An 11779-nucleotide genomic window follows, 5' to 3' on the forward strand; every position below is an offset into this window, starting at 1 on the left:
AATGATTTTCCGCCGCTCCCCATGTTTCCAACCTAGATGTGATTTCCTTTACTTGTGAAGCCTCGTGATATTTTAGCATCTTTCTTCCGGCAATTGCTACTGTCTATCTAAGTTGACCAAGGTATATGTAAGTGGACCAAGAGCAGGAACCAGGTCTTAATCATCATATCCACCATGATGCCCACCCAGCACTGGGTTTTAATGCTATTGGGTTTGAATGCTACTGGGTTAATAAATGCTATCGGCTCAATGAATTAATGAGGGTGTCTTTTCACAGCACAACCAGCATAGCTAACACAGGTGAAGACACACAGGAAGCTGACAACACCTCTGTCACTCACATTATCCAAAGTCAACCAAGTAGCCAGAAGCTCGATGGGGTTTACATCTGTACCCCCACCCTGCTTGCTCCTCTTCTGGTTTGGCGACTGGGATGAGGGGATAGAAATGGACACACTGCAGATGGCCTCATAGGTAAATTTTGTAATGGGCTTTATATTACGAGTTTTTTCATTCTTAAAGGGCCATTTTTATTCTGTAGGGGCCATAGTAGTATGAGAAAAAATACAGACACTTCAAAGCGTGTTTGGGAAATTATAGAAAACCCCTTGTGCTTAGAGAGTATGTGTGTTTGGTGGGGGGGGGGGGCGTGTAGCTGTTAGACATAAAGGCGGAAGGTCCTGTTAGGGCCACATAATTAGGGACCTTACATGTCACAACAAGGAATTGAACTGCATTCAAAGGACAGTGGAGAGCCATTAAAGGATTTTAAGTGAGAAAGTGTCATGATTAGTTGTATCAGACACTAGTCTTTTAGGAACAATGAAAGTTGGAATGGAAGAGGTGGCGGGAAAGAGTAGAGTGAGAAGATAACGGGGCAGGAATGCGGTGTAAATAAGAACCACAGCAGTGACCTTGGGAGGCTCTGAAGAGGGGGCAGGTTGTCACATCTCAGAGATCAGGATGGGTTGAGGATGAGGAAAACAGAGGTTGTAGAGATGATATCAAGATTTATAGCCTAGGAGACTAAGCTCTAAACTGCTAACAAACATAGAGAACACAAATGAAAAGGAGATTTTATGAGGATGTTATGAATTTGATGTTGAATTTGAGGGAAATCCATCTGGAGATACCCAGCAGGCAGTTGGAAATTAGGGTTTAGAGGCTTTGCAGAGGGATCAGAGTGGGCCAAGGGGGCCCACGAGTTGCCGCAAGGCTGTCGGTTGAAGCCACAGAATAGATGCATTTGCCTGGGGAACGCACAATAAAAAGAGAAGAGGCCCAGATCAGAACTTCTGGGAACTGTGCTATAGGGAAAGAAAGAAATGGAGGGAGGCAGAGGAGAGGGAAAGCAGTCAGGGAAAATGAAAAAGAGCAGTAGTTATCAAACTACAGAAGGTAAAAGAATCACCCAGAGATATTCACTCGGATTCCTAGCCCCTGCACAGAGAACCAGATCCAGCAGGCTGGCGATGGGGTCTGGGAACAAACAATCTAAAAAGCATACCCCTTTCCTCATTTAGAGATGCCTAACAAATTACCCCAAAACTTAGCATCCTAAGTCAGCAACATTTTTGATATCATGGTTTCTGTGAATCAAGAAACTGAAAGCAGCTTAGCTGAGTGGTTCTAGTGTCTCACAAGGTTGCAACCAAGTTGTCAGACATCTGAACATTTACTTGGGGCCAGAGAATCTGATTCCAAGATGAGTGTCCTCATCACATGGCAGCCAACATCCCCTAGAGTGAGTGATTCAAAAGAGAAAGGCGGAAACAACAATGTCTTCTATGACCCAGCTTCAGAAATCACATTTGTCATTTCTGCAAAAGCCTTTTGGGGACACAGCTGAGTCCTATTAGCTGTGAGAGGCGAGGTCACAGGGTGACAGAAGACAAAATCTTGGGTGCGGGAGGCAATTTGGAGGCTGACTACCACATGTCCCTACACGCTGGGAGTTATTTTTGTGCAAGTAGCCCTCAGAGAAACACCGGATGGGGAAAGAGAAAAGACAAGTAAGAGTAAAGAAAACTGAAGGTGGACCTCAATGCCAAAAAGGACAGAGAAATGAAGGTGAAACTGAGAAGAGGTCATGAGATCTGACTTCTGGGATGTCTTGGCCTCAACTCTAAAGCAACACTTCTACAGAAACACAACTTTTTTTAATGCAATTCATGGTAAGAAATATACTTTCCTTTACTGCCTGGTACGCAATGCACTCATCTGTAGAAACAAATGCTTTCAGTATTCACAGAGCCCCCAACCCCCACCCCATCCCCTGCCTCCTTTGTGTCCACAATGGACACATATCACCAAGGAGAGGGGTTGGTGCATTAAGGGGGCTGGGAGAGTGGCTCGTACGGGATTTCATCGGTCAGGGAGGTCAGGCTTGAAGAAGTGTAGAGACAGAGCCACCATGGTGGCTGGGATCCTACTCCAGCGCTGCGTGTGGGTGGCTTTGAGTGGAAAGAACACTGTGAGCCCCTTCCGTAGTATGATAAGCTTGCTGGATGCGGAGGCTGGAATTTGAGTGGGCTGAGAACGCCTGCCCTGCAGATAACACCAGCAAAGGATTCACAATGCACACCATATATTACAAAACATGCAGGGTCGGCAGTCACAGCAGCCCATCCATCAGCAGACCTCTGTTTTGCAGCTCTTAGACCTTTCTGAAAAACGGATTTCTCTGGAAGTTAAAAACTCCAGGCTCCAGTTTAGCAAAACGGGAAAAACCAAACAAAGCAAAAAACCAAACACCGCAGAACTTTAAAAAACCCACACATGTATTTCAAGTTCCAATAAAGTACATTCTTTTTTTAAAAAAAAATATTTAATGTAATGTCTATGTTATGTTGATGATGAAAAAGGTAACTCCAAGTGGGATAATTTACCAAGTGCAACTGTTTCCCCAAGTTTTCATTGGGAAAGCTTCTTCCTGTGTTTAACATGACAAACTATTTGGGATAACACTTCAAACATAAATACCTTTATTGTGCAGTTTTGTGTTCCTATGTCACTGTTGAGTGACCCAGTCACTGCATTCTGTCCCCTCATGGTAGATGTGAGCTCACTTTCAGCTCTGAAAGGACTTACTTTGAGTCCTTCCTTTCTTCATAAGAACTGGTAAATTACCATCTCCTGCTTTTAATGGCATTCAAGTTACAAATGTAGAAAACATCAACATCCTAAAATGCACCCAAACTAGAAATGTTTAAAATCCTCTCCTGCTCCCTGGGCCACCCATGATTCTCTCTGGCTGTAATTCCGCAGCGCTAACTCAGAAGGCTATACAATGGAGAGGTTAGGGGTGAGGCAGGTTCAATCCTGGCTCCATTGCCGACTAGCTTCCTGATCTTGGAATCTGTGAGCCTCAGGAAAAAACAGTCCTTACTTGGCCTTGTTGTGGTAGAGTTTACATTTAAAGCACTTAGAGCAATGCTCCAACACATGCTTAGCACATATAAGCTCTCATACACATGGGCTATTTGCATTGTGGGTAAATGATTGTTTCCATGGGAACCTAACTTTCATATTTCCAGGCTCTTAGCCCACTATTTGCTTTTTGTTTTAAAAGAAGTTTATAGGCTACAATTTTCACTCTTAGTACTGTCTTGACATAAGTATTTTTCATTTACTGCCCTGGGTGTTTGAATAAGTTATTTTTGTTGTTGTTATTTTACTGTTTTGTGGGCCTGGTATTTTTAATGAATCTGTTTATCATAGGCACATATGGAGAGTGGCCTGTTCTGTGTTCTCAGATACTGTTACCTGGAGGCATCTGTTTTCCTGTGTAGTAAGGAAAAAGTGAAGTTGGGGCGTAAAAAAAACTGAATTCCTATGAAATTGTACTGCAAAGCTGAATTTCGAAAATTAACAATTGACCCTATTATCCAGCCATTGAGAAAAAAAGCCTTCTGACCCACATATTAGCTTCTTAGAAAAGGGTGATTTCAAAGCAATACATTTACATAAAATATTACCAAAATGTTCAAAGCTTTCACTACAATGTGAATATTGGAGAAACTCAATGATCTAAAGCAGGGCTGTCTGATAGAAATATACTGTGACATATATTACATAGATATGTAACTTTAAGTTTACTAGTAGCGCCATTAAAACAAGTAATAGGTGAAGTTAATTTTGATCGTATATTTTATTTAGTCTGTTGTGTTCAAATACCATCTTAACAAATAACTAATATAAAAAAGAAAAGCATTGACATATTTTACTTTTTTTCATAGTAAATTTTTGAAATCCAGGGTGTATTTTATCTTTACAGCACATGTCAATTGGGACTACCTGCATTCAATGTGGCCGCTGGCTGCTGTATTGCACAGAGTAGCTCTAGCTGATTTCCCCCTTTTGACCCATCCAAGAACTAGAAGCTTTGCTAAGAGATCGAATCTGAAAGCCACTACAGTAACTACTAACCGCCGTTCTGAGGACGGGCCCGGAGCCCAGTTCTATTCCATAAGTTAATTCGAATTGTGGAAGCAGAGCACATTTTGCCATGTTTTCCAAGCTTCCAGCAAATGAAGAAACGAGGCCCAGGTCTTCATTTGGCAGTAGTCCCAAATTCTGGGGCCGCCAGTGAACTACACTGAGGATTTTTCTGCCAAATAAAAAGGAGGCTGGTGGTTCTTAGTATCAAGGGACTGCTTGACAGCTTAACATTTGCAAAACATCTCTTTCATCTGCCTACTGCAAGAGCTGACAGCAGCTTCTGAGCTTGTCATCCTCCCAGGGGTCAGATGCTAAAGATGCTGGTGAGAAGGTTGGCCCTGCTCCCGCTGCCCTGCTCCAAACCCCCTCTTCCCCCCAGGCCCCTCAGAGGAAAAGCTGTCTCTCCTCCGTTTGTCAGTCTCCTCCACACATTCTGTTTGCTGTTTTGTGTGGGGGTTTCCTTATTACTACATCTTTTTTCACCTGATTTCCAAGATCACTCTTTTCAAGGTCTCCTAGAAGGAGACCACTTGTCACTGCCACTCACCATCTGCCCAGGCACCCAGGTGAGAAAGAAATCTCTTTCTTCAGATGGAATCCATCTTCAGATCATGGTCCCCCGACCTCCAAACAGTCCCTTGAATTCATCCCTTCCTGTTCCCCTGCCACGGTCCAGGTTTATACTTCCTGCTGACTCACGCGGATTAGTGAATCAACCGTCTAACTGGCCGCTGTCTCCAATTCCACTCCCCTTACTCCCCAGTTTATCTTCAACACTGCTGCCAGGGTGAGATTTCTAAAATATAGACCCAATTAGGTCACTTTTATGGTTTCAAGACTTTTACTGACTCTTCACTGCCAATCTGCACAGTGGTTTTCAATGCTTTTTATAAGCAGAGCCTTAAATTTTTTCAATGTGATGAAACCAGGAGCCCCAGGATACAAAACCTAAAATCTGAGCTACTGTGGGGACAGAGGGTCAGGGCAGAAGCAGGGACAGAGGCCTGAGAATCTGCCCTGAAGTTCTCAAGTCCCACATCCTGTGGGACCCATGGCAGCTTCAAGGAATCCTGGAGCTCCCTGGAAAGCTGGAACGTGCTGCCTGGCAGTCAAGGGCATGAGGGTCCAGCTCACCTTCTTGGGGACTGCTTTTTCGTGAAACTCTCCCCTCCCACAACTGCTACTCTATCCCCAGAGTTATGTCTTGGTCCTCTTCTACCATCACTCCACCCAGTCTACCTGTGCAAGCTCTCACACAGCTGTGCTTTCACCCACACGACACAGCTTCTCTGTGACAAGAAATAGCCTGGCACTGGCCAGAGCCCCATTTGGTTTTGCAAAATGCTTGGCAGAGCCGTAACCGAGAGAGATGACACTCAGGTATCAGCACAATTCAGTTCACGCCTCCATATTTCCTAACTTAAAGTGAAATGATTCCATTTCAAATTTGATTTAATTTTTTTTAGAAGTTGCCTCCTTATACAAATCACAACCACAGATAATTTCTCCAACAATGGTCTGAGTGGCGCCAATAGAAATCTAGGGTAGAAGTTAAAAAGGAGAAAGGACCAGAACACATCCTGTTCTATCCCTCGAGATATTAGTATTCACTCATAAAAAACACAGCCTTACTGATTCTCAGCCTCATGGTCGTTGGAAAGTAGGGGCTGTGAAGGTAAAGAGCAACCAGTGGGCTGGAAATGTCAATTAACTGGATGGGAGGGAGCCTATCACAATGTATACATATATAACATCACCAGATCATACATTTTAAGTATCTTACAACTGTGTCAATTATACCTCAATAAAGCTGAACGCCCCTCTCCCCCCAAAAAAGAAATCTAGGGTAGAAACAACTTATCCTCAGCTATAAATGTGCTAATGACCACATAGGAGATCCCACCCAGGCAGAGAAGGCTCCTGGAAGAGGGGGGCTCAGTTCCTCTACTCAAGGCTGCTGCCACCTGGCTTCAAGGACATGGCCACCATGACCCTCTGGTGTCTATCTCATCATAATTTTCTTAAAAGCATGTCACCTTAGGCAGTTATAACATGTCACCTCAAGCTGCTATAACAAAACACCCCAGACTGAGCGGCTTAAACAACAGACGTTTATTTCTCACAGTCTGGAGGCTGGGAAGTCTGAGATTGAGGTGCTGGCTCCATCCATTCTGGTAAGGGCCTGCTTCCCGGCTTACAGACAGCCACCTTCTGGCTGTGTCCTTATGAGGAGAGAGGAAGCTCTGGTCCCTTTGTCTTCCTAGAAGGACACTAATCCCATCTAAACCTAATTACCTAGCAAAGGCCCTGCCCCCAAATACCAACTCACTAGGGGCTGCCAGGGCTTCAACATACGAATTCGGGGGGAAAACACATTCGATCTATAACACATACATCCATTCAAAGTGCATTTCCTGAGAGGCAGCACGATGTCATGGAAAAAGAAGTAAATCTGAAGTCAAAACTCCCGCCAGTGACAGAGTGATCTTTGGGGAAATCAGTTAACATGGTCAACTCTCAGATCTGTCTGAAGGAAACGTCAATTCTGTTGGGCCCACATAGCTGCAGTTGCTGTGAAACTCCAAGTAGATGTGGGTAAAGACGACTGGGGTGAGTCAATATTCATTTTTCTTCTTTAAGGAGTCACCCTCTTTGGAGAATGTCAACCAAAACTGTTTCCTCGTGGCACCTCAGAGAAGGCAAGTGACTTAACCAAGAACCACAGTACAGGAGCCTGGGGGCCGCCCCTCCCTGGCACATTGCCCTTCACCTAAACTGTTTTAGTAGCACCTTAATTCCATTCTTTTTTTCTTAAGCTAGGGATCTACAGAAACTTTCGTAAACCCATATATTAAGTCTTAACAATTTTTAACTGAAGCCTAGCAGGACATCAAAATATTTCTTTAATGCATTAAGCAAATATTTTTGATTCATAATCATTGAATCAAATGAAATTATCTTGATTCATAATTTCATCTGACCTTCAGGACGGCTCTGCAGTGCCTGTGTTGTCACAGGCCTTCGTCCATTCCATTTTTCCAGAATTTGAGGGTCAGGAAAGGCAGGTAACTTGCCCAAGACCACACGGGTGGAAAGTGGCAGAGGACATTCAAACTCATGTTTGCGTGACCAAATCCAGTTCTTTTCCCACTAGCCTAGGGTACCTCAACAGGGAAAAATAATCTCATGAAATTAGAGAAAAGGGTCAAAAATACTTTTTTTTCAGACATGTGCACACAACATTCACATTTTGACAAAAGCAGAAATTGCCACATGAGGGGGAAATGGACTAGTCTTTTTCCTGTTCTAAAGTTTAAAACGTAACCAAAACACACTTGGGACTTGCTAACTTAAGCAAGCAAAAGGCTTGTACATACTAATGTGCTTCCACAGTCTGTGTACACAGAGGTACACAGACGTAGGGGTGGTGACTGAGGCTAAGGCTGGCTCAGCGGATTCCACCCCCAGCCCCCATCCGCTCCATCCTTCCCTCCACATTATATTCTGGGGTGACACCTTCACTCAGGTTCTTTTAAAAGCCTGCTGCTTTAAAGTGTATAGATGCGAGACCAAATTCCTGCCTGAAATGCTGGTGGGGGTTCACTACACCCCCTCAGCTCTAAGGCTCACCCCTGATTTCCCACTGCCCCCTCCACCCTGCAGCTTGCCCCGGCCTCCTGCCCCTCCCACTGCCCCCTATCGCAGTGCCGCCTGCTGGGGAGGCAGGGGTGGGAGAGGGCCGAGGGCCGCAGGACCCTGGCCACTGGGGCATTGTGAAGTGGCCCTGGCGTCACAGGCGCCTGGCATCCCGGCCCCAGGGGACAGGGGGCGGGTCTCCGCAGCGCCCCCTGGAGGCCGCAGGACCCCGGCTCCTACGCTGCGCGCGGGGAGGGGACATGAAGGGCTTCGGCAGCTTCTCCTCGCTGCCCCACGCAGACCTCTGGGAGCCTCCGCCGCTCCGCGGAGAGCGCGCCTCCTCCTCGCGGCTGCGTGGACCCAGACCCCAGACCCAGCCGGCGCAGGGCTCCTGGGCTGGGACTCCGGGCGCGGGGAGTGGGGCTGCCGCGGCCTTGTCACCCCCGCACTGCTCGCCCACCCTGCGGCCTCGCCGGCGCCAGTCCCCGCACAACTCACTGTGGGAAAGCCTTTGCCTGAGAGATATGGCCCGGAAGCCCCCAGACCGCAGCAGGAAGCGCGGGCCCCGCAGCCGGCGCCTGGAAGATGCCTGGGGGGAGCCAAGGACCCAGCCCCACCCTCTGGGGAGAAGCAGGCGCAGGCCAGCCTGGCCGCAGCAGCCCCAGCTGTCACCCCAACAGCCCCAGTCCTGCCAACACTACCCCCCAGCCCAGGGAGATTCGCCCCCACCGTACTCCACGGGTGCTTACACGCCCCCGAATGGAACTTTCGGGGCAGAAAAGGGGCAGAGTGGAGACCCGTGGGCAGTGCCAGTCCGCAGAGGTCAAGATTGCTGTTCCCTTTCCTCAGTTCCCACAGAGAAGTCGTCTGCGCCCTCTCAAGCGTGCAGGGCGCGGTCCGCTTGCGTGTCCACCCAGAGGAGGGACAGTAGTGATGGCGTGGAGTTACTAGCCAGCCAGTACTCCCAGCCCGCAGTCCCCAGCAAGGAGATGCAGAGCCAGCGCACCCAGATCCTCAAGAACAAGCTGGAAGAGGCGGTGACGTCTTCCAGGGACCAGAAGATTGTGGCCCTGGTGCTCACCCGACTCAAGAAGGCCCGGAGGATGCGGGAACTGCAGCAGCAGGCGGCTGTCGCCTGGGAGGAGCTGAAGCGCTCGGACCAGAAGGTCCAGATGACACTGGACAGGGAGCGCAAGCTGCTACTGCAGCAGAGCCGGGAGCAGTGGCTGCAGAAGGAGCAGCGCAAGACTCGCCTGAGCGGGGAGCAGCATGTTGGACGGAAACAGGACGGCCAAGCCAAGAACATGGTCCAGCAAGAGAATCAGTGGAAGGGGCCATCAGAGGACCAGGAGACCCAGCGCCAGGAGAAGCTGGAAAAGGCCCGCCCCGGCACTGATCACAGGAAGCAGTGCCAGGTCCAGCGCCAGCAAGAGCAGGAAGAGAAGGTGGGGCAGGACCAGCGGGAGCAGAGCAGCCTGGAGCTGCAGAAGAGGCCAGAGCAGGCCTGTCACAAGAAGCAGCTGCACGCCACCGGGGGCCAGAAAAAGGTCCAGGAAGCCAATCTCAGCTCCCTAGTCAATTACCAGGCCCGGAAGGTCCTCATGGACTGCCAGGCCAAGGCTGAGGAGCTCCTCAGGAAGCTGTCCCTGGAACAGAGTTCCCAGCGGTCCCAAGAGATCCACCAGGGCCTGATTAGGGAGCGTCACCGAGAGCTGAGGGAGAAGGCTCGGCAGGAGGAGGAGCAGTTCCAGCAGGTCAAGTGGTGTGCGGAGCAGCTGGCAGAGCAGAGGAGGGTGCACAAGCAGCTGTTGGTGGAGCTGGCGGACCAGCAGTTCCAGCAGGACAGGAGCAACATCCACAAGAACCTCCGGGACCAGGAACAGCACATGCGAGAGCTCAACATCCTGCGGGAGAAGAACCATCACATCCTGAAGCTGAAAGCCGAGAAGGAGGAAAAGTGCCATGTGGAGGGCATCAAGGAAGCCATTAGGAAAAAGGAGCAGATGGAAGAGCTCTCCCGAGAGAAAGATGCCACCTTCGAGGAATTCCAGAGGATCTCCAGGGCCTCCAGGAGGGACAACGTGAGAGCCAACAGCCTCTTTGCTCAGCTGGAACGGGAGGCCCAGCTCCATGCGGGTCAGCAAAGAGGGGGCTACTGAGAACCTGACAGAGAGAGAAAGAGAGCTCACCGCCCAGGTGGCTAGAAAGACATCTGGTGATGGGATTCAGTTTATAATCTGATTATAAGGGAGCATTGATATTAAAACAATTATAAAATAGCTACAATTTCCTCTCGTGAACTAGTTTGTCCCTTCACTTGGGTAGTTGAGAGGGTGAGGGATAGAGGTTTGGGAATTTTAGGAAAATTACTTGCCTTTGTAAATTTTGACTGAAATAGACAATATGCAGTTAGCTCTCAAGTAATCTTAGAAGCACATCTTGGAGGAACCAGAGAAAAATCTATAATAGGAGAGATTGTTCTATGTCATGGTTTTTTCCTCTCCCAGAATTTACAAAAGGGTGAAGTGTGAAGTACCAGTCATAATAAATCTCCAAGAAGAAGAAGAAGAAGAAAAAAAAAAAGCATGTGGGGGGGGGGGTCTGTAAACAAGTAGATTTGGGAACCCTGCATATTGCATCCCCCCTTGAGAGTTTATAGTACATGAAAAGTTTAAAGGCTCTGAAAAGGCCTGCAGTAAAGAAACTTATTTGTTTACCTTAGGGTTTTGCACAAACCATGGAACGCTTTTTATTTTTCAAATCATTCCATGGAACTGGTGTCTGAAATGTTTTTGAAAATGGCTCTCTATAGTTCCTCCCAGATTGTATACTTCTTTGGCCCACCCTCCCAGCGCTGATAGAAAATGTTGACAATAGTGCTTGAAGACTCCAGCACAGCCATGCTAGTCAAGAGCTCACTGGAACATTTTGGTCTGATTCTTTTTATTCCCCACTTTTGTTCAGGCCTATCCAATTTTTTGAAACAAAACCCATTGGAATCCTTCTCTTCCCCTGTATTTCTCCTCTGTCTCTTTGGCAGGAGGTATATGATGTCATTCTGTCTGCCCACATTATGTCTAATTAACCTAACCTGGCTCAGCATGCATAATTGTGCCTGATTCAGGAACATGACATTTTTAAAACACGGAGCCAGAAGCCAAGTAGAATTTAACTCGTCACATCTCAAAGTCTCCGTCAAGAAATTCTAAAGGATTTCTTTAAAAGCCCCTCATGTAACATTTATCTTTCAAAGAGAGAGACCCAGACAGAATAAGCCCCACTGCATGACTTTTGTTGTAGTAGTATTTTTTAAATGACGTGAAAGGTACCCTGGCAAGGGATTTTGTTCAGAGGTGAGTGTGAGAGTCACATTCTCATCGTATATAATGGGCCCTCTCCCCTATTTTGTTTTCTTCCTCTGCCCTAGGTCTCCTCTACCTGCTCGGGTCTACCGAAGAGGCCTACTCAGGCCCTCATTGTTTTGCTCAAAAATGGAAGGGCTCATACATGTTGCCTCAGTTTCCAATCTTATCCTCTTCTCCTCGACCAAGCTAATCCTCTGATGTAGACAAATGCCATGGGCATTCCCAGCATTCTGGGACAGAGCTTAGGATGTTTCAGGCAGACCTCGCATGAATCTAACACTTCCTCTTGACTTCGTTATGTGACTTTGGGGAAGTTACCATCCTGAGCCTCCGTTTCC

At 47.5% G+C, this 11779-nt stretch overlaps 1 protein-coding gene across 1 annotated transcript; it reads left to right on the top strand.

The window, feature by feature from the left end:
• Positions 1-8336: 8336 nt before the first annotated feature.
• On the top strand, positions 8337-10235 carry CCDC185 (coiled-coil domain containing 185; the record flags this gene model as incomplete). Its single annotated transcript, XM_081039185.1, has 1 exon — positions 8337-10235. The coding sequence occupies one exon, from the start codon at positions 8337-8339 to the stop codon at positions 10233-10235; it is 1899 nt and encodes a 632-aa protein (XP_080895311.1).
• Between the last annotated feature and the right edge of the window lie 1544 nt (positions 10236-11779).

This window comes from Rhinolophus hipposideros (assembly GCF_964194185.1).
Source record: "Rhinolophus hipposideros genome assembly, chromosome: 26".
Lineage (NCBI taxonomy): Eukaryota > Metazoa > Chordata > Mammalia > Chiroptera > Rhinolophidae > Rhinolophus > Rhinolophus hipposideros.